The sequence below is a fragment of the Pimephales promelas genome, chromosome 10, assembly GCF_988280905.1.
Source record: "Pimephales promelas chromosome 10, fPimPro1.hap1.1, whole genome shotgun sequence".
In the NCBI taxonomy this organism is placed as follows: Eukaryota; Metazoa; Chordata; class Actinopteri; order Cypriniformes; family Leuciscidae; genus Pimephales; species Pimephales promelas.
This window is the reverse complement of record NC_142778.1, coordinates 3,496,338-3,520,439: the sequence shown is the minus strand read 5'-3', so window position 1 is coordinate 3,520,439 and position 24,102 is coordinate 3,496,338. Positions and strand designations below refer to the sequence as shown.

At 38.0% G+C, this 24,102-nt stretch overlaps 1 protein-coding gene across 1 annotated transcript in view; it reads right to left on the bottom strand.

Annotated features, from left to right (window-relative positions):
• Positions 1-3,554: 3,554 nt before the first annotated feature.
• Positions 3,555-24,102, bottom strand: part of dner (delta/notch like EGF repeat containing) — a 39,483-nt gene continuing 18,935 nt past the window's right edge. The window contains exons 7-13 of the mRNA XM_039647655.2: positions 21,278-21,391; positions 13,797-14,027; positions 12,279-12,401; positions 12,052-12,165; positions 11,458-11,589; positions 10,336-10,582; positions 3,555-6,364 (exon numbers count right to left, since the gene is read on the bottom strand). Coding sequence (XP_039503589.2) covers positions 6,253-6,364; positions 10,336-10,582; positions 11,458-11,589; positions 12,052-12,165; positions 12,279-12,401; positions 13,797-14,027; positions 21,278-21,391 — 1,073 coding nt within the window. The 3' untranslated portion in view covers positions 3,555-6,252. The remainder of the gene's footprint in view (positions 6,365-10,335; positions 10,583-11,457; positions 11,590-12,051; positions 12,166-12,278; positions 12,402-13,796; positions 14,028-21,277; positions 21,392-24,102) is intronic.

Genomic DNA, 24,102 nt, shown 5'->3' with positions numbered 1-24,102 from the left:
GCCCCCTCTTTCTCGACTGATGATGTTGTTATCAGACTGTGACCGGCAGAGGGCGTTGAAGTCACCATGAAAACAAACTTGATTTTTTTAAAGAGATATTGCCGTAGGCTGCTTATTTAAAAAAAAATAGCAACGCACATATTTTTTTTTTATTAATGTGCCCTAATAATTTTTAATCAAAATAAATTGCAGCAACATCTCTTCACTGATGATGACGTGTTTACCGGCGCGAAGGCGGGACATCTGTCACTTCCGATGGACAAATCAAGTCCGGCGTGTAACGTTAGTTCACTTAAGTTTTGAAAAAACTTTTGCTGATAATTTACTCACCCCCATGTCATCCAAGATGTCCATGTCTTTCTTTCTTCAGTTGAAAAGAAATTAAGGTTTTTGATAAATATTCCAGCATTTTTCTCCATATAGCCTAATGCACTTCACAAGGTCCAAATTCCAAAATACACTTTCAGTGCAAACTGCAAACTGTTCAAAGGGCTTTAAACGATTCCATATGATGAATAAGGGTCGTATCAAGCGAAACGATAGCTTATTTAATAAATAAATAACAAAGTTTAAGTTTTAAAAGCTCAAATGCTCGCCTTGCTCTGTTCTGTGTGACTCTCCTGTTCGAACTCGTTCATAAAAAATGAACAAATCTTTTTCCGAGTCAATTCGTTCGTTTCGTTCTTTGTATGAACCAAACGATTCGGAAAAAGATTTGTTCATTTTGATGAACGAGTTCGAAAACGAGAGTCACAAACGCACGTCACAAAACAGAGCAAGGCAAGCATTTGAGATTATAAAACTTAAACTTTATTATTTATTTATTAAATGAGCAATCGTTTTGCTTGATAAGACCCTTATTCATCGTCTGGAATCGTTTAAAGCCCTTTGAACAGTTTGTAGTTTGCACTGAAACGGTCTTTTGGACCTTTAAAAGTTTGGTTCCAGGTGAAGTCCATTATATGGAGAAAAATGCTGTAATGTTTTTATCAAAAACCTTAATTTCTTTTCGACTGAAGAAAGAATGACATAGATACATTCACAAATATGTCATCGCTAGTTCTTCTGATTCTAAATATAAAACATATTACTTTCAATGTTGAAATATTATTTGTTTGGTAGGCTTAATTATCTCCAATGTCACACAAAGATTTATCAGTAGGCAAATATTTATCTGTAATATGGTATTGCAACAACCCTGAACGATGATATAGGCCTAAGCAAAATATCTCAGTGATATGACAGTGATATGTAAAAATATATGTAGGCCATAGTTTAGTTAGCATCTACAGCATATATTTATTCAACAGTTCTTAACCAAACTAAAAGATTCAAACAATTATGAAATTCAATTCATGAAACAATATTATGGGACAAGCATCATTCACAGTGTTCACTTGTTTTTCCAACAGCTAACAAAATTATATTTACATTTTTGTTAGGGGAAAAAACATATCTTATTTATTGATTATTGATGTCACTGCTAGAAAAGTCAAGCATTTATGACCTTATAACAACTTGTCCCAGTCTCACCTCACCAACATGAAAAGTTTTTTTGATTTGGTATTACTAGAATTTATTGCAAGGTATAATTTTTCAAACCAGATGTGGACTGCATGAAGGGGTGTGATTCAGCGACTCAAAGAGAAGCGGTGTGGTGAAACCAAACCTTCTGAAACCCTCATGATGTCACAGGTCAGAGATTGACCCTACTTGTCTATAAACGGTGTGTTAAATTGGGATTTTCCAGGATTTACAAGCAGTTAAACCACCATATCTGCTTTACACCCAAAGTAGCCCACACATTTGGGAGGCAGAGAGAATAATTAAAAGTGCAAGTTAGATTTTGGTCTTATAGGCTAAGTACAGATGTCAACATGTTACCGTCAAAAAATGAAAATGTCAATACTTTTTAACTTTTATTTTTCAATTGAACTTTTCATATTTTAGCGGTACTACTTTTTTTTACTCTGCATCCTTTTATGTGTTTTTTTTTTCTGTTCATGCCATAAGTTAATATTTTCTATACTGTGCGTAGCTGAACAAAGGCATTCATCTGCACTGAACCAGAAACTCCTTTAGTAGTCGTCCACATAGAAAAGAGCAAACAGAGGTCAAATAAACACTTGAGGGGGTCAAAGGGGACCCTAATCTTTCTGCGAGGTCAAAGCCATCAAAAGTGTGTTTTCTTCCCTGCAGCGAGCGACTTCTGAGTGGCCAGAGCGCCATCGTCGAGCACCATTCTTACAGATGTTTACTTTCAGAACATCTGGAGCCCACACAAGGTCAGCGGAGGGTTGAGGACATCGTTTGAACTCCATATAAGGGCATGGCCAGCTGGGGGACATTCCATGTGCAGACAGTCAAAGGCATTCCAGCTGTGGAAAACACATCCTCTCGCATACACTTACCGTCTGCATCGGAGCGTGTGTGTTTCTCATCTTGAGACACGATTGCAACACTGAATGGTTTTACAAATGTCAAGTTTCATCGTGCACTATGCAGAAAGTGCCTATGAGTTTGGACTGTTTTGGAGAGATAATGTGTGTGTGTGTGTGTGTGAGACTTACCATCTGGTTTAAAGAAAGCACTTCTGATATGTGTGGTATCTTCCAAAACGTCTTGTTCCCTGTGATATTAAAGTAGCTCATACTTTTGCTGATAATTTACTCACCCCCATGTCATGTCATCCGAGATATCCTTGTCTTTCTTTCTTTAGTCGAAAAGAAATTAAGGTTTTGGATGAAAACATTCCAGGATTTTGCATATAATGGACTTCAATGGGAACCAAACGGTTCAAGGTCCAAAAGACACTTTCAATGCAGCTTCAAAAGGCTTTAAATGATTCCAGACAACGAATAAGGGTCTTATCAAGCGATACGATCGCTCATTTAAAAAAAAAAAAAAATCATTTAAAGCACAAATGCTCGCCTTGCTCTGTTCTGTGATGAGCGTTCGTGACTCTTCTGTTCGAACTCGTTCATCAAACCGAACGAATCTTTTCCCGAGTCAACTCGTTCATTTCGTTCGTTGAATGAGCCAAATGACACGAAAAAGATTTGTTCAGTTTGATGAACAAGTTCAAACAGGAGAGTCACAAACGCGCATCACAGAACAGAGCAAGGCAAGCATTTGTGCTTATAAAACTTAAACTTTATTATTTATTTTTTTAAATGAGCGATCGTTTCGCTTGATAAGACCCTTATTTATTGTCTGGAATCATTTAAAGCTCTTTGAACAGTGTGAAGTTTGCACTGAAACTGTCTTTTGGACCTTGAACCGTTTGGTTCCCATTGAAGTCCATTATATGGAAAAAAAACTCCTGGAATGTTTTCATCAAAAACCTTAATTTCTTTTCGACTGAATAAAGAATGACATGGACATCTCGGATGACATGGGGTGAGTAAATTATCAGCAAAAGTTTTTTTTACAAGTGAACTACTCCTTTAAGTTACACATAGTGCTCTCTTATCTACAATTAAATATCTTCAACATGTATTGATGTGTAGTGTATCTCATTTACTGTAATTAAACATTCAAGCATTCAAACAAGCTTTAGGCTTTCACTTGAACTTTTATTAATACATCATTCCACATATATAACCAAATGGGTGTTATCTTTTTACTAACAAAAACTGTGCTTGGGTTAGAAGCTCCCCTTCAGTACTGATCCTAGTCCAGTTTATATCAGCCTTAAAGTGTACATTCAATTTCCCTAATGATTCACTGGAAAATCCACTGTAGCTTCCAATCAATTTTCGTTCAATTTAAAACGTTCAATGAGATCAGTCATAAGAAACCTGAACAAATCCTGTCATCGTCACATCAAACCAAACTTGGCGAGGCGCCATGTTTTAATACTTACAAACATGCATGAGATTTGAAAGCGAAGTCAGATTTTTTTCATTTTTTTTCATTCTGCTTATCATACGGCCTTGGATAAAGTGCATCATAAACGTAGACTCTTATCATGTTTTTCCAGCACTTTCATTGCATGCAAAAGAGCGACTTAAACATTCATTTTGTGTTTCACAGAATAAAGGAAATTCATTTTAGTCAAACTATTCTTTTAATTCAGCCATTAGTCGGCATCAAAACTAGTCTCAGATCAGTTCCAGAGGGCAACTTCTCCCCGTCTATACTAAGCAAGAGGATAACCATAGGAGTACAATGAGTATAATTAGGAGCAGATATGGAAGATAAGAGAGCAAGAGCGATGGGTAATGGAAAGAATGAAAACATCCTATCACCCATTACAGGAACATCAGAAGCGCATGGCAGAAATATGCTGGTCTTAACCAGACTCCAGGACCTGGCAGAGACACTTCTCTTGTTCCAGTACTCATGAGCTCACTAATGTCTCAGCCGATACTGATGAGGAAGGTAATCTTATTCTTGGCGGCTATTTTTAAGTACGTATATTTATGCCAATAAACATTTAAAAGTTTCCTACGAATTCTCAGTGCACTTGTCCACTTTATTTTCCCAACAACTTCTCAAGTAAAGGTAAAAAAAAAAAGAACTGACACACTTCAATTGTTGCCAATTACTCAGATTCAATTTTTAAAAAAACTTTTGCTGATAATTTACTCACCCCCATGTCATCCAAGATATCCATGTCTTTCTTTCTTCAGTCGAAAAGAAATTAAAGTTTTTGATGAAAACATTCCAGGATTTTTCTCCATATAATGGACTTCAATGGGAACCAAACGGTTCAAGGTCCAAATGAGAGTTTCAGTGCAGTTTCAAAGGGCTTGTAAAAAGTGTAAAATGAACAAATATTTTGAGTCATTTCGTTCGTTGAATAAACCAAATGACTCGGAAAAAGATTTGTTCATTTTGATGAACGAGTTCGAACAAGGCTAGCATTTGAGCTTATAAAACTGTTTGAAATGACCAATCGTTTCGCTTGATAAGACCCTTATTCATCGTCTGGAATCATTTAAAGCCCTTTGAACAGTTTGCAGTTTGCACTGAAAGTGTCTTTTTGACCTTAAACTGTTTGGTTCCCAATGAAGTCCATTATATGGAGAAAAATCCTGGAATGTTCTCATCAAAAACCTTAATTTCTTTTCGACTGAAGAAAGAAAGACATGGACATCTTGGATGGCATGGTGTTTTGGCGGATAATTCCATGTCTATTTACATTTTGTCGTCAACACCAAATGTGTAAACTCCAGTTTTCTTGTGTTGTCAGTTTCTTTATGAGCGATTCTTGATAGCTAGTGTTGAACAAACTCATTGGTTTTCAAGTATTCTCCATTTCTTTTAAGGTTGCACTTTCATTTGTGGTCACATTGGCGAAATTTCGCGATTTCGTGGGCAAAAAAGGTCCATTGCTATGAATGTCTCTTTCAAACCAATCAGCCAATGAACACAAGCGACATCTGTGCGGGGAACTTTTCCTCCCTCACGTGAAACTCCCATGCGAATCACTGTTTGCTAGGATGCTTAAAGTCAAAAGAGTGAAACTCCCAACTGCATGAATTCCTACTTAAAGGAAATTTCGCAGTAAACGTAACCGCCCTTTAAGGAGCTTTGCAGATGTACTGGAACAGAGATGTCTTTAAGTTACGCACTATAAACAGGAGTCCTAGTTTATTACTTACACCATCAAACATTACTTTTAAAAGCACTGTGTTGTGCTGGCTTCACATGGACAGTGGTAAGACCTTGCTAACACCAAGTTTATAACACAAAAGAGACCACAATGAACAAGAAGAAATAAACAGCAAACAACAATGCACATCAGGTTACAGAGTAATGCCAAACCATAGATCCTATTCATGCACCAGTAAGGCAACCTACATGGTCTTATCTTTTAATTTGTCTGTATAACGTTACAGTATAACTGCACTATGAGCTCTATTACTCCTAATTCTACAGCTTTTGCTTGGAGCGCTGCTATCACGTTTGTAATCAGAGTCTCGAGGGTGGGAGGATCCGGTTAAACACCCCCCTCACACTATACTCATAATCCACAAAACATTTGCGTCTGCAAACAAAGCACATTTGTTCGGGACTCTTGCTTTAAACTAATTCTGTGAAGCACCCCTTGTGCCTGATATGAATTAAAAGCTTCATGGTTTACAATGGTAAAATATATCAATTTCAAAAGTGTTTTTTTCACTGCTTAAACCTGTTCTCTGGAAATAAATACTGAACGGATTGGCTCATTTTAAAGGCTGGAACTGTGACTGTGTGTATGCAGGGTATGTGTGTGTGTGTGTGTGTTTGTGCAGTTGTATTGCTTCACAAATCTTTAGTTTTAATGAGTGCAACTAGAGGCTTGTCATCAGGGCTGTAATCTTCGTAACTGATGGGAGTCGCATCATACATCGCTGGTCTAGATTTCTTCCCAAACCTGTAATTCACACAAAGGAACAGTCTCATTTTCTCATGCATTAGGTTCTATGTATGGGAAGAAGCAGCATTAACATTCTTTTATCTGCTTCTGTATATATATATATATATATATTTGTGCTGTCAAACGATTAAAATATTTAATCGCGATTAATCGCATTAATGTTGTAGTTAACTCACGATTAATCGCACGTTTTCATGTGTCTCTTGATTTCTTTTTCCTCACATTATTTTTTCTAATTTTAACGCTCTTATCAACATGGAAAAGTGTACTGTACTGTGTTCAATTTCACTCTAAGGCCCCGTCCACACTACTGCGTTTTCGTTAAAAAACTGAGAATTAAAACGAATACGATCTCCGTCCACACCAGCGTTTTATCTGCGCATTAGAAATGATCTCCGTCCTCATTAAAACGACTTAAAACGCGGATCACGTGACCATTCACCAACACTGGGCATGCGCGTGCCGGTGTAAACAGTGATTGACGAAGGATAGGATACGTCATGTCTGATAACACCCAATCATGGAGCCAAGCGTCAGCCCCTGCGTCAGCGTTTCTGAAGTCCTACGTTTTTTCCCGTCTACACTAAAACGCCCTCCGGAGATTCTAAACTTCTCCGTTTTAGGTCTTCGTTTTTCCCGTTTTAGTGTGGACGGGAGGTGCAAACGTAGCAAAAGGTCTCAGTTTTTTAAACAAAAACGCAGTAGTGTGGACAGGGCCTAACATTCACACTTGAAGTAAATAATCTCTCACACAATGTAACACTGTCCTTCAATAAAAGGGTGAAAGAAATACTGACGAGGTCCTGATATTGACGAGGGGGCGGAGAATATCGCATCTTCTGTGTGTGTGTACTTGGCGATCAAGTGGTATTTCAGACTTGACGTGCTGCGATGATGATATCTTGACAAACGACAACACACAGATCACTTTCTGGTCAATTGAACCATTTGGCAACTTTTTAGTAAAGTAAACTTTCCATTCAGAATCTTATTGCCGTCCATTTCGGCATCTCGCGGTCGTCATCCACTCAAAACCTAACGTTAACTGACTATTTGGCCGGCTCGCGAGCACTAACGAGTGTGTGCGGCGTGTCTGTTGTTTTGTTTCCCGTCTAGCTAGATCCTCTTGCGCTTTAGTCGATGAAGCAACAAAACGTCCTCGTGGGGCGCAAGCCATTGAAATGAATGGGTTTCAGAGTGCAGCGCCACGCATGCCGCATCCTGTTGCGAAAGCATATGAAAAAAAAAAAACTACAAAGTTTGCTAAGCCAAAAAGACCGTTAATTAACGCCATTAAAATGGGTTTGCATTAACGCCGTTAATAACGCTTTAAATTGACAGCCCTAAAATATAAATATATACACACAAACACTCACTGGCCACTATAGGTACACCAATGCAACTGTCAATCACATGGTGCATTTAGCCAAGATGATCTGCTGAAGTTCAAACTGAGCATCAGAATGGGGAAGAAAGGTGATTTAAGTGACTTTAAACTTGGCACGGTTGTTCTGAGTATTTCAGAAACTGCTGATCTACGCACAACCATCTCTAGGATTTACAGAAAATGGTCTGAAAAAGAGGAAATATCCAGTGAGCGGCAGTTCTGTGGAGGAAAATGCCTTGTTGATGCCAGAGGTCAGAGGAGAATCAATGGCCAGACTGGTTTGAGCTGATAGCACAAAGCATTCAATCTTGAAGCAGATACAGCAGCAGAAGACACACCGGGGACAAGAAACTGAGGCTACAATTCACACGGACTCGCCAAAACTGGAAAATAGAAGATTTGAAAAACGTTTCCTGGTCTGATGAGTCTCGATTTCTGCTGCAACATTCAGATGGAAGGGTCAGAATTTGGCGTAAACAATATACAACGATAGCCTTGTCTCAACGGTTCAGGCTGCTGGTGGTGTAATGGTGTGTGGAGGATATCTTCTTGGCACACTTTGGGCCTCAAGTACCAATTGAGCATTGTTTAAACGCCTTATATTGTTGCTGAGCATGTCCATCCCTTTATGACCACAGAGTCCTCATATTCTAAGGCAGGGATGGGGAACGCCGCTGTCCTGCAGAGTTTAGTTCCAACCCTAATCAAACACACCTCAACAAGCGAATCGATGTCTTCAGGATCACTAAAGCTACAGGCAGAGGAGATTTTTTCAGGGTTGGAGCTAAACTCGACAGGACTCAAATGGCCTCCACAGTCACCAGATCTCAATCCGATAGAGCTCCGTTGGGATGTGCAGCCGTCAAAATCCGCAGCGACTTTGTTATGCTAATCATGTCAATATGGACCAGAATCTCTGAGGACTGTTTCCAGCACTTCATTAAAAGGCACCTATTATGGAAAATTCACTTTTACATGGTGTTTGAACATGAATGTGTGTTGGCAGTGTGTGAGCAAAACCACCCTAGAATGATAAAAATCCACCCAGTGGTTTTTTTACAATCTCAATAAATCATATGCACTGCCTCAGAACGAGCTGTTCTGAGATTCAGCTCTTTGTGACGTAGAAAGTGAGAAAGGGGTTTGATTGACAGTGTGGTTGTGGCCTAGACCCCGCCCTCGGTGATCTGTACACATCATCCTCCATTGTTTCAACGACAGTCGGTAATGTCTCTTGGAAACGTAAACGTTCTGTCGTGGGTTAATCCTGTTGTTGTGGCTTAAAAGTTAATCCTCAACTGTGGATCGTCGTCTACTGTTTGCGATCCACCGTCACCTCCAGTAACAGTAAGTGTATTTTATGATTTTTGAGCAAATAGTCTTTTCAGTCAATGTCAGCCAATTCAACAACAAATGCGTCTAAAGTTGTTGTCGTCGTAGGATGTCTATAATTTAAACCTTGTTTGTATAGTGTGTAACCACACGTTTATATATATTTAAAGATATTGTATTAAAAACTGCATATATGTTGTTGTTCTGTAAGTTAGCCATCTCCTCACATTTGCCACAGAAGCACCTGTATGACAAGTAAACATGACGCCACAGGTCCCTCGCATAAATGTAATTTCGCTTGTAGTAGCAAACTTCACAGTATGTGTATGTAATTTCAGAAAAATTGCGCCAGCATTAGTGTTTGTGTGTGTCTTCCACATCCATAATTGCAAATGGGACGCGATTACAACAACTCTACAAGTACATAAATGTATCAAATAACCATACCGAGACGTATTGATCCATTCTCATTTGTGTTTATTCTGCCGGAGTCTCTTCGTACTATTTATATATTCCGATTCAAACGTACGCTGAATGACATTCAAAACAGCGGTTTCTCACACTCTCTCAGTAACGACTGCCATTGGTATCAAGTGACGCCCTCACCCAAAGGCAGGGCGGGCATATGCAGCTCATTTGCATTTAAAGCCGTATACCCCGAAACAGCTCATTTTTAAGCAGGCCCCAAAATGACATTTTCAAATGGTTATAATAAATTAACTATGGGGTATTTTGAGCTGAAACTTCACAAATGCATTCTAGGGACACCAGAGACCAATATTACATCTTGTAAAAAGGGGCATAATAGGTGCCCTTTAAGGCAGTTCTGAATGCAAAAATGGGTCCAACCCGGTACTTGCATGATTTACCTAATAAGTGGCTGGTGAGTGTGTGTATTAAAGGGATACTCCACTTTTTTGGAAATAGGCTCATTTTACCACTCCCCCAGAGTTAAACAGTTGAGTTTTCCCGTTTTCGAATCCATTCAGCTGATTTTCTGATATTTAGAAGAATATCAGTAACCAGACAGTTTCTGGTCTCATTGAGTACCATAGTATATTTTTTTCCTACTATGGAAGTCAATGAGACCAGAAACCGTCTGGTTACTGATATTCTTCTAAATATCAGAAAATCGGCTGAATGGATTCGAAAACGGTAAAATCCAACTGTTTAACTCTGGGGGAGTGGTAAAATGAGCCTATTTCCAAAAAAAGTGGAGTATCCCTTTAACATATATATAATGGTTTACCTTGCATGGCGAATGGAGGCGATAGCATTGCTGAAATCGCTGTCAATACTGCGGCAGTTGTAAAACTCCTGGTAGGCGTGACGGGACGAGCCCTGGTATTCAATACGGCTGATGCGACAGATGCCAACGATCAGGATGATGAGCATCAAGACAAAAGCGACGCACAGAGCTCCGATAATGATGTACAGAGAGTGACGAGGCATGTTGGTCAGTGAGTCCACAGGCTGAGCCATCTTCCACTGCAGATCTGAGAGAGGAAAATGACAACGATGGTGATTGTGTGAAAACTCAATGCTCCAGAACACCATCCTAACATAGTGGTGTGTGCAAGGACCACTCAAACTTTCTAAAAAACCTAGTTTATTCAGTCATTTCAGACAAAATGCTAGTTTGCTAGTCACAAAACCAAGATGCTAGTCACAAAACCATTATACGTATATATAACAGGCACAGACAAGTGTCAGCTAGCAAGGACATCCGCACAGCCATAAACACGCTGGGTTATTCATGAAAATCTCTGAATGGGGAGTGAGTCATGTGGCTCCCCCTCTCCACACGTCTCACAGAAGCTAATGGTGCCTCGTCACAGCTGCCATAAAAGGCATTTGCACGTCACTCCTCGGGGAACCGATCTCTACCCCTGCATACATAATGTGTCCTTGAGGCCGACGTCATGATGGAGAAATAACTGAACAGCAGAGCACACCGTGTCCCTTCAAGTCACTACCTCCGTGGTCACTTTAAGGTCACACTATATATAAGTAGAACATTGTGTTTTATTTTAAAGGTGTCCTTGTTTCAGTGTAATTATACAAATACTAAGTAATATTAATCAACAACATGTACTGGTTAGGATTAGAATTAGTTGCTTGTAATTATGCATCATTTATTGTTATAACCAGGGCTTTGAAGGCTATATAATATATAGAATTTTTCAATTTTCAATAAAATGTATCAAGTTGATTTGCAAATTGCTATTGAGGTGAGATATGGTTATTTATATGTGTTTTCGTTGTATAAATAAAATCTGGAGGCAATTCTTCAATATCCCCTCCATATTTCTCTCCTAGCCATAATTGTGAGAGCTGTTGTAGTGTAGTCAGAAGGTCAACATAAACTCACGGATCTCACAGCTTCCACCGACCCAGCCGGGAGGACAGTGACAGGTGTAGCCATTTGATTGGTCGATGCAGGTGCCGCCATGATGACATGGGTTACTCTCACACTCGTTGACGTCAACCTCACAGTTCTCACCTGCAAAGTGATTAAAAGTGTAAATGTGCGTTAAATGTGCGTACTTATGCACTATTCTATGCCATTTTGTAGTAAAAGATATTGTGAGCAATGCGTTCACATTTAAAATTCCAAAAAGAAAAAGTATCCGGATAATGCACTTAATTAATCGAGAGAAGAAAGTGTGGAATATTGAGGTGTGTCCTAACATGATGCTACTTTTGTATATATGGTGCGAGTAGTGTGTTCAAAATAAAAAAAGTACTCTTTAAATACCCGGATGATGCATTTAATTAACTTAAAAACTAAAAAAATTCATGCACTTCAAGGATGAGTGCATAGTGCATATATGATGTGTAAGTGCGTCATTGGGACACAATCTGTGTTTTCCTTTATACAGAAAATTAGCATGCTTTACACAATAGGCATGTTATGTACTGCAAAATTAGTATAAGTAGTATGGTAAGTATTCATAATGCTTACCCATATATCCTGGTGGACACACACAAGATGTGTTTCTCCCTCCACTTTCACAATGCCCTCCATTCTGGCACCTGAGCTTCAGACAGGGGTCTCTATATATCTCACAGTGCTTACCTGAAATAATCACATCGACCCTTTTAATTATGTAATTTTTCATGCATTTTAAGCCCAGATGCATTAAATATACATATAATATAGGCACAGTCCTGCTAGAGAAGAGAACGCACCTGTGAACTGTGGGGCGCAGATGCACTCGTAGGCATTGATCAGGTCTCTGCATGTGGCGTAGTTCTGACAGGGAGCAGATAAGCATTCATTATACTCCTCCTCACAGTACAGACCGTGATAACCTAAGAGGACAGACAAAAAAAAATACGAAATTATGATCTGTGGTGTCGATCAACCGCATGTTATAGATGGGGTCGATAGAACTTGAAAAAATAAATTAATAAAATCCTAAATTCAATCTTTTCATTGTGATTGTGTCTCTTCAAAACATTTGGACTAAAACGCTTGATTCATGAACGTTTGAAGCGTGAAAGTGAGTAATTACGACATGAGAGTGAGTAATTAATGACAACATTTTCAGTTTTGGGTGAAATAACCCTTTGCACTGCACTTCACCTTGAATATTCCTGCATTTTGTCCACTAGAGAGCAGTGTTTCGTTTTGATGGGGTTTACAGAGCAAACTGATGACACAGATGTCTATTTGTGTGTGTGTATTGTGTATGCAGTGGAATCTGGATTCATCAGTCTTTGCTAATCTCGAAACTTCCGTTTCTGTCCAAACTACTGGAGAAGGTCGAATTTGGACAAATTCATTCATTTCTAGATCTACACGGTATTCATGAATTGTTTCAGTCTGGTTTTAGTACAGAAACTGCACTGATGGAGGTTTTTAAGGACTTGTTACTTACTACTAGCTCATGGAACTGTGCTATTTTAACCTTACTAGACCTTTCGGCTGCATTCGATACTGTAGACCATAAGATCTTGATTACACACTTAGAACAATGTGTTGGTATTAAGGGTACTGCGTTGGCATGGTTTAGCTCCTATTTGTCTGATTGAACTTTCTCAGCTAGTTTCGGAGACTTTATGTCCTAAACGGCTTCTTTCACGTGTGGGGTCCCACAGGGCTCCGTTTTGGGGCCTATTTTGTTCATTTATTCTTTTTTGTGCGTCTTTGGTTTGGTATTTTTAGGTACTTTAGTTTAGGTATTTGTTTTACTATGTGTATTTATTGTTTCTACTGGCAGCTACTACTCTGCACCACGCACTTTGAGTCCATGACAAATTTCCCCTAGGGGACAATAAAGTCTATTCTATTCTATTCTATTCTAGTGTAAAAACTGAAGTATATTTGTGCCGCTAATCGGTCTCAAAGGCCCCGAATGCTGCCATGAAATAATTTGCCAATTCATTTTGCTGAGGACCATTTTGTTTTCAATGAGTGCGCAAAGCACAGCAATCCCACCGGGCAGTTGTTTCCAGAGAGAAGTGTCGTCTTCAAAGCGCAATCCCACTGAGCATTATTTGCAATCCCACTGGAGAACACAGCAGTCCCATCGGACACCTCTTATCAGAGTGGATAGACTGATCTGTCTGCACAGCTGCTGCAGTCACACTCCTAGACAATGATGTCTGAGCACGCAATACACAGGAGGCAGTTGCCATGACAACTGGAGGGAGCGAAGGGAGGGAATCAGCTCCTGTACGAGCGGAAGCAGACGAGATCCTCACCTGGAACGCACAGGCACCTATAACTAGTGCCGACGCTGCGGCAGATGCCGTGAGCGCATGGGTTGAGGGCGCAGAAGTCCACCAGCTGGGCACAGGTGGGTCCGGTGTAGCCCGCAGGACAGGTGCAGCTGTAGCCCAAACCAGAGCCCTGTGGGGAGCAGCTGCCGTTATTATGGCAGGGCCCGGAAGCACAGGGATCCATCCTCTGCTCACACGTGGAGCCCTGATACCCTAACAAAGAGAAGGAGACTTAAGTGTGCACTGTGCATAAAGAGACCAGTTTGAATCTGATGCAGTCCATTCGATGGGAATCGTTTAGCCTAAAACAGCTAGCTACAACATGTCATGAAGAATGCGAGAGTCAATCTTCTATCTAAAGATGCAGAAATGACTGAGAACAAATACATTTTAATTGCTGATTTCTGTAATTGTATTTTTACCATAAGCTGCCATTCAAAATAAATTGTTGATATCAAGAATTACATTGTTACTAGTAAAAATGTGAATTCCTGATATCAATATACAGTATATTCTTGATATCAACAAATCAATTGGTACTAGAAAAAATGATAATTTATGACATCTGAAAATGTATTTCTGATATCAATATTATTTCAGATATCTAAAATGGCTTTTTTTACGTGTAACAATCACATTCATGATATCAGAAATTAACATTGTCACTAGTAAAAATTGAATTATTGATATCAAAAATAATCATTGTTACTAGTAGCAATTGAATTGTTGATATCAAGAATAGACATTTCAGCTAGTGACAATATCAGGAATTCACATTTTTACTAGTAACAATGTAATTATTGATATCAAAAATGATAAGTCATTTTTGATATATCAACAATTGAATTCTTGATATCAAAAATAAAGGTTTTTACTAGTAATAGTTGCATTTCTGATATGTGAATTTGGTATTTCAACTAATAAGAAATTAATTCTTGATATCAACAGTTGGTTTTGAATGGCAGCCTATGGTGATATTTCACTAGTGAAAATACAATTGTTGATATCAAGAATTCAATTTTTAATATCAAAAATGTAATTGCTGTTGGTAGATGTGTGGAGGAAGCTCAACCCAACTATGAGAGACTATACACATTACTCAGTACCTCACTTGGTTCATTCAAGAATAGACTATTTTATAATGAGACAGGAAGATTTCTACAGGGTAACCGAATGTAAGATCGGAGTCACTGATGTTTCAGACCACAGCGCAATATATTTAACTCTTAACTTGGAGAATAACCCCAAAAATACTGTATGGCGATTAAATGTTGGCCTCCTTAACAACCAATCAGTAGTTGGATCTATCAAACAGGACATCAAAACTTTTATAGAAGAGAATGACAATGGGGAAGTGGATCCATCAATAGTTTGGGACACGCTAAAAGCTGTCTTACGAGGAAAACTAATAGCCAAAGCAACAAACATTAAGAAAACTAGGATTGAAGCATATAAAAGATTAATTAAAGATTTAAAAGATAAAGAGGAAAAATTCATTTTGAAAAAAGATCAAGACACTCAAAAAGAAATAAAAAAATTGAAACTGCAACTTGAAAATTATTTAGATGACGAAGTAGAGAAAAAATCTAGGTTTACAAAACAAGCATATTATGAACTAGGCCCAAAATCAACAAAGTTTCTCGCTAGAAAATTACGCAAACAACAGGTGGACTCAACAATTTTGAAAATTAAAGACCCTACCTCGCAAAAGCTTCAAACTGAGCCAAAAGAAATAGAAAACACTTTTTATCAGTACTACAGCAAATTATATTCACAAGAGGGCGCTTCTAACAAAGAGTTGATCAGAGCATTCCTAGACAAATTAGACCTTCCCTGTATAGGAGAAATACAAAATAAAAGAATATTAGCAGAAATTACATCAAAAGAACTGGATAAAGCAATAAATAGATTAAAGGCAAATAAAGCCCCAGGTAGTGATGGTTTCCCCGGCGAGTGGTACAGGACATTTAAGGTAGAATTGAAGCCGCTTCTTCTTAGAGCTTTAAACTACATTCACAAAGAAGGCAAGACCCCTCCCTCATGGAAGGAAGCAATTATTACCCTGATCCCCAAAGAAAATAAAGATAGAGATAATTGTGCCAATTATAGGCCAATATCAATTTTAAATGTGGACTATAAGCTATATACATCCATTATTTCTAAACGATTTGAAACCTTTATTTCTGATTTAATTGATGAAGACCAGACTGGCTTTATAATTGGTAGGCAAACTCAAGATAATATCAGAAGGAGTCTGCAAGTGATTCACAATATTTCCAGCAATAAGCTTAAAGCGGCCTTGATCAGCCTCGACGCAGAAAAGGCCTTCGATCGAGTAAATTGGGATTTCTTATATTTAACGTTGGAGAAATTTGGCCTTACTAATGATTCTATTCAATGTATTAGAGCGATTTATGATAAGCCAACCGCAAGAATTAAAGTGAATGGATCTCTGACAGACCGGTTTGAACTCAGTAGAGGTTGTAGACAGGGCTGCGGATTGAGTCCCTCCCTTTTTGCTTTATACATTGAACCACTAGCTCAAGCAATTAGGGAGAAAGATGATTTAAAGGGGATTATGATCAACGAAAGAGAACAAAAGATCGGATTATTTGCGGATGATATATTGTTATTTCTAGAAGATATTAACATATCACTTCCCATACTGATGGATCTTTTGGGAAAGTATAATGAATATGCTGGATACAAGTTGAACATTTCCAAAACCCAAATGCTACTGTTTAACCATTCACCCTCAAATGAAACTGCACGCACATATGATATAAATTGGAGCTCTAACAAAATTAAATACCTTGGAGTGATTCTATCTAATGATTCTTCACTATTATATAACTTTAATTATAATCCTATAAACGAAAGTATTAGAATAGACATTCAGAGATGGTCTACTTACCCACTTGATTTAAGTGATAGAATAAAAGTGGTAAAAATGAACATCCTCCCTAGGCTACTCTACTTATTTCAATCCCTCCCGGTAAATATACCATCAAAACAATTCAACGAGTGGGATAAGCTGTTATCGAAGTTCATATGGGAGGGGAAGAGGCCTAGAGTTAGGTACTCAACATTACAGCTGCAAAAGGATAAGGGGGGCATGGCCCTTCCTAATTTAAAATTATATTTCTATGCAGCTCAATTGCGTTACCTGTGTTGCTGGTGTGACCCTAGTTACTGTGCCAAATGGAAAGAGATTGAGACGTGCATCCCTGGGTACAATGTTCAGACACTCATGGGAGAGGACCATATCCCAACCGATATAACTGAATTACTTGACCCAATTGCACAATTCACAATGGAAATTTGGTATAGTGTAGCAAGACAATTAAAACTGAAGAAAGAAAGAAAAATATTAAGATGGGTAGCGCATGACAAAGACTTCAAACCAGGAATGGGTGACTCAAATTTCAAATTTTGGATCAATAGAGGGGTCACAGCTTTTTGTAATTTAATTAATAATGGAGAAATAAGAAATTTTCAATATCTGAAAGACAAATTTAGTTTAGATAATCGAGACTTCTTCCGATACTTACAACTAAGAGAATACTATAATAAAGAAATTAAGGACAGAAATGAACCTAATGCTGTTTTAGAGATTATGTGTGGAGCATACCAACAGAAAACACACAAAATTACCTCAAAGCTGTACACTAGCTTAATGTCCTGTCAGAAAAACACAACCCTGTATGTCAAAGAAAAGTGGGAAAGAGAAGCAGCTGTCAAGATCTCAAATGAGGAATGGTACAAAATCTGTGAGTTGTCACAGACATCCACAAATTCACAAAAATGGAGAGAATTCAATTGGAAAAATTTCATACGATTCTTTATCACGCCATCTATTAAAAGTAAACAATTGGCTACTCAGCAAGTGTGTTGGAGGCAATGTGGTTCTGTGGATGCTAATCACACACATGTTTTCTGGGACTGTCTTGAAATAAAACCTTTCTGGACTTCTGTCCATCTCACTCTTTGCAAAGTACTGAAGTATTCTGTACCACTAACTTTTATAACAATGTATCTGGGCCTTTTGACCAATGTAAAGAAAGATGATCGATATTTGGTTAAGATATTACTGTCGGCAGGGAGGAAAGCGATAACAAGAAGCTGGCTCAAACCTGAGCCACCTAGCCATACTCAGTGGATGGACATTGTGCAGGATATATTTACCATGGAAAGACTGACTTTTATCCTTAGACTGAAAGAAGCAGAATTTAAAGAAAAATGGCACAAATGGATAGCATATAAAATAGCATTAGAAACTGTGTAATCTGAAGGTTTTATTTTTATTTGTCTTTTTTTCTATCATAACATCTGGTTGCTGTCTTTTGTTTTATTGTTCATTTTTATTTATTTATTTTTATTTTTTTTTGCCTTTTGTAACCATACTCGAAACTGTGATAACCATGCTTTGTGTTGACTTTAAAAAAATAAAAATAAGAGTGGAAAAAAAAATGTAATTGCTGATATCAAGAATTGAATTGTTGATATCAACAAATAAATGGTTGATATCAAAAAATTGAATTGTTGATATAAGAATTCATATCCTGGAAATGAATAAAAGTTAAAACGGCTTGCCATAATATGGTCTATTTTTGCTAAATCACATTTTTTTCCAAATAGAAATCTGATCTTTTTTCAAACTTACAGATAATTATTTTCTGTGTGTATCTTAACTTGTATTCAACCTGGTACAATCCATTCAAGTACATTAGTATAGTAATAAATTTGGTCACACTTTAGATTAGGGTCCAATTCTCACTATGAACTAATTATTAACTATGCCTGAAAATAGTTAGTAATGTAGTTGATAAGTTTAAGTATAGGGTTAAGAATGTAGAATATGGTTATGCAGAATAACTAAGGCATTAATGTGTGTTTTTTTAAACAGCCAATATCCAAGTAATGTGTGGGCTAATAAGCAAGTAACTGGAACCCAAACTAAAGCTCCATTACTATGATCGTAAATAAAGGGATACAACCAAAAACAAATTATATTCAGGAATAATCAAATTCAAAAACAGAATCTTGAACAGTATTTATAGCAAACACTACTAACCACATGTCCTGCTGAGAGAGATGAACTAGTATTGAACACAAAATATTCAATGAAGTAGGCTACAGAACTAATGTTTGTTAACATAATAATATGAAGCAACAATAAACAATGCTTCTACATCATTTATTAATCCTGGTTAATGTTCAATTCTATACACGTTCTAAAACACACACATGTGCAGTATGTATGTTGGGTGTATGTTTGTGTTTTTGTCTCAGTCTCAGTGACATGCACGCACCAGCAGATTACAAGCTTGGTTGCTATGATCCCCCTAATAAAAGTCAATCACACGCAGAGCAATGGAGCTCAGTGCTCATCCGCCCACCGTTTGCCTTACGCATGATCTTAATGAAACTCTCACAGCCTGACTGAGGCAACATGATTGTGTTTCACTGCCAGTATTAGAGGAATAGTTCACCCAGAAATGAAAATCATTATTATTTGTTTCATTCCAAACACATATACTCTTTTTTGTGGAACACAAAAGGAAAAACTATGACCATGACCAGCACCATCTGACTTGTGCGCCGCGACGTTTTTCTGAAGTCAAATGCACACGTACAGGATCAAATCAAACAAGACGCCTTTTGACGAAAAATGTCAATTTGAACATGAGAAAAAGTTGTTGTCAAGCGTCTCATGAAAAAACCTCACGGACACCAAACTTTTATTTTTTTTTAGGATTTTCAGCAAATAATGACTCATATTTCAGTCTGTTTCTTACATACTGTAAATTCATTGTATGGCTTGAAACTTATAGTGCATATTTGGACTACTTTCATGGCACGTTTTTAGCAATTCATTCAATTCAACTGTTATGATAAACTGCTTTTTGAGTTTAATGTGTCTTTCCCTGTTTGGAAGTAATGACAGAAATTAAAGGTCAGATTCCAGCTGAACACCTTTCATTGCAGCATTCACTCGTTTCTATTGCCCTGTAGAGTTTGAACGGATGTTTTGCAGAAAAAGCTATTAAAGGGATAGTTCACTTTGAAATTATTTTTTGGTATGTTTTAGCTTACCTCAAGGGCATCCAAGATGTAGGTGTCTTTGTTTCAATTTTGATATTTTCAGGTCAAACCATTCTCATCTGTCAGTCATATAATGCAGGTCTATGGTCACCACCTCAAAGAGCATGCACAGAGAAGTCCAAATTAAACATGATTTAATGACTCGTAAATGTAAGTACACATTGATGGCCTGAGACACACGAAATGAGCGGTTTGTGTGAGAAAACAAACAGTATTTATATCGTTTTACCTCTTGTAATCACAGCCACGTCCAAGTAATCTGAGGGCGCTTCGGTCTGCGCAAGCGTCGGAAAACGTCGGAAGTGATCGCTCACACGGTTGCGAAATACGTTGTCTGTTGATATTTCCATTACGATTTCTTGTATATCTAAATATGTTTAGATATTCACAGTGAAGGATAATACTTCTGAAATCTCTGTGTAAACAATGATTGACGTACATGCCAGAGAGATCACTTCCGGGGCTTTCCGGCGCTTGCACCCGCAGCCTCAGATCACTTGGACGTGGCTGTTGTTACAAGAGGTAAAACGATATAAATACTGTTTGTTTTCTCACACAAACCGCTCGTTTCGTGTCTCAGGCCATCAATGTGTACTTACATTTACGAGTCATTAAATCATGTTTAATTTGGACTTCTCTGTGCATGCTCTTTGAGGTGGTGACCATAGACCTGCATTATATTGACAGACAAGAACGGTTTGATCTAAAAATATCAAAATTGAAAATACTGTGGAAACAAAGACACCTACATCTTGGATGCCCTTGAGGTAAGCTAAAACATACCAAAAAATAATTTCAAGGTGAACTATCCCTTTAAGTGCCTCACATACCCTGAGCTGTACTACACTAATTAAAAATGTGCTAATAGTGCCACTTTCCTTATTGCACCAGCGTTCCTTGCGTTTCAAACGGTCCCAGTTCACACCACAAGATTAATATTTCAGCCTACGAGAGCATTTCTGCCTCCAAAGTTCAAGAAACTGCTATCCAATTTCCGTTCCTAACTGTGTTTAGTGCTTCTTCGGGAAGCAGGAGTGGTTGTGTCCCTGTTGTATCTGCTGACTGAGAGGCTGGCCTGGTTAGAGAGCCATCGCTGAAGGAACGGTGTGTGTCCTCCTGAGAGAGGGGGCGGAGCTGTGCCGCGCTTCACGATTAATTGGAAGAAAAAGAAGAGAGTTTAAAATAAGCAGCTCTCTGACACACTTTGAGAGAGCGAGAAGGGACAGAAATAGAGCTTGAATCAGGACGACTCAAGCTCAACACACACATACACTTCCAAACATACACACCAAGCAGAACACACAACAGATTTGATTGTGTCAGACATGATTTCATGAGAGGAGGCAATTAATAAGTACCTTCAGCACAATAGCAGCGAGGGCCTTCGAGGCTGCTGGAGCAGGTGGCCCCGTTCCTGCAGGGTCCAGACACACAGTGATCCACCAGCGACTGACAGCGCTCTCCTTCAAAGCCTAAAACACACACACACACACACGATGGGTTCATGGGGACTTTCCATAGACATAAAGATTTTTAGACCGTACAAACTTCACTGTAAAAAATAATCGTAATTTTAACGGTAAAAAAGCTAAAGTGCAAAACTGTTGATTAACAGAAAGTTTAAGTAGGGTTACAGTTTTTGAAAGTGAAAAAGAACAGCTCAGCTTGTATAATTTACAGTGAAAAAAAACGTAAATTGACATTCCCACAATTCCCTATGTGACACTTCACATTTAATGATTTTTTTTTTGTTGAAATAACTATGGTTTGTCATAATTTTCTTTTATTTCATGCGTGTTAACATGATTGTGTTTAAAGGAGTAGTTCACTTTTAAAAAAAACTTTTGCTGATAATTTACTCACGCCCATGTCATCCAAGATGTCCATGTCTTTCTTTCTTCAGTCGAAACGAAATTAAGGTTTTTGATGAAAACATTCCAGCATTGTTCTCCATATAATGGACTTCAATGGGAACCAAACGGTTCAAGGTCCAAATGAGTTTCACTGCAGCTTCAAATGGCTTTAAACGACAAAATAAACTAATATTTTTTTCGAGTCATTTCGTTTATTCAACAAACAAAATGAAAGAAAAGACTCGCAAAAGAGTTTGAAAAGGAGAGTCACGAACGCTCATCAAAGAAAACAGAGCAAGGCGAGCATTTGAGCTTATAAAATTTTAAATAAAAAATAAAAATAAAATTTTATAAACTTTTTAATTCATTTTTTAAATGAGCAATCATTGCGCTAGACAAGACCCTTATTCATCGTATGGTGTCGTTTAAAGCCCTCTGAACAGTTTGCACTGAAACTCTCATTTGGACCTTGAATAGTTTGGTCCCCAATGAAGTCCATTATATGGAGAAAATCCTCGAATGTTTTCATCAAAAACCTTAATTTCTTTTCAACTGAAGAAAGAATGACATGGACATGTTGGATGACATGGGGGTGAGTAAATTTTCAGCAAAAGTCATCTCTTTTATAAATCAGAAAATACTGTGAACAACCATTATGTTTTTAGGAATAACATTTTGTATACAATCAGGCAAATTGTATATGAACAAACCCTTCAGTAAAAACAATGTAAACAAAGAATAAATCTGTAAAGTCTGGTATATAAGTGCTACAGAAGTTCTGACTCAATGCAAGATACATCTCTTTTTGAGAAAAAAGCCTTTATTGGATTACATTATCAATTGTAGTTGAAATCTATGGTAGTAAAGTATATTTGGGATGTTTTCTTCCCATTTGATGAAAATCCAAATGCCCCAAAATCTCAAAAATTGACCAATAACAATGTAACATTCAATGTTAATGCAGTGTTTCCATTGACTTCTATTGTTTTATTCTATCCCTAAAACGAACCCTCACACACAAACAAATCACATATTTTCATAAAGACGTTATAAATTGTTTATTAAGCTGTTTTCCTCATTGGGATGCTGGTGATTTCAGGTTTTACTGTCCTTTTGGGGACATTTGGTCCTCATAATGTAGACAAAAGCACACACAGAAAACACAATCTGTTCCTTTCCTTCACATATAAACAGTTTAACAAAGCTTTCGGTTATAAACCAGCACGATTCAGTCGGCCAAAGCAGGCTGTTTGCTTTTCTTACAACACAGGCAATTAACATCATTTATGTCCTCCAGTGTTCTCAATAATCCTCTTACAAAAATGGTCAGAGCAGTTTGTTAGTGTGTTTGTGTGCTTCCTCTAGAGCTAAATGTTTTGCAATCAGCATGTCCATGACAACATGTCTTAAAAAAGGCACAGTTGTTTCATCCGGAAGGCTTTAAATAACTTAAATGCAGGATCAAAATAATCTTAATTTCCACGATCAAAGGCATTTGATCATCCCCGACCTTCAATGTCTCATGCCCACGCTTTGTTTTGTTCTTCATCCCCCATTTACTTCCCCTGCCTCATCTTTCCATTGAAAGCCTCTTCAGAACGTAATCATGCGCTCTGCTCAAGGTTAACCTCCATTACTCTCTGTTATACCATGGTCTGGGTGAATACTCGATTCTGATTGGCTGCAGGGTGTCCGTTAAAAAGTGATAGAGGACACCTAGTAAAGTAGTTCTGGTGAAACTGCCTGTTTACCATTCGAAATGAATAAATAAATGCGCTGCCTACAACGGCTGTGAGTAACCATAGCAACAGGCAGTCACATGCTCTATCATCTAACGTTAGATATTATAGCCTAATACAACAATGAGCGACTTCGTGCTATTTCTTTTAACATTTATGGAGACTATGGCAACTTTGACGACTGGTATGCTGCTGAAGAAAGAAAAAATGTAAATAAAACGGAGAAAATTACACCGCTGCTGCTCTGCTCCATTGAACTCTATTGGTAACGACGTAGCTAACTTGCGACCATAGTTGGATAACGATGCTTTCGGGAAACGCACCCCTGAATGAGACCCTGCGGGAGTTTTACGCAGCTATCCAGACAACCAAGGCAGGAGAAGGCTGAACGTTACAGCGTTTCAAGCCTAAGGAGCCTGAGGCAAATGACCCTCTCTTTGATCTGATTAATTTTTGCCCTCTATAACGTTAAGCGCAAATCGCTGGAGCTCAGAGCTAATTGTTTTTTTTATTGTTGTTTGATTAATTGTTTTATGTGTAATAAAAAAAAAAACTATGCCTACCTTTGTGTTTCATGAAAAAAAAAATGCA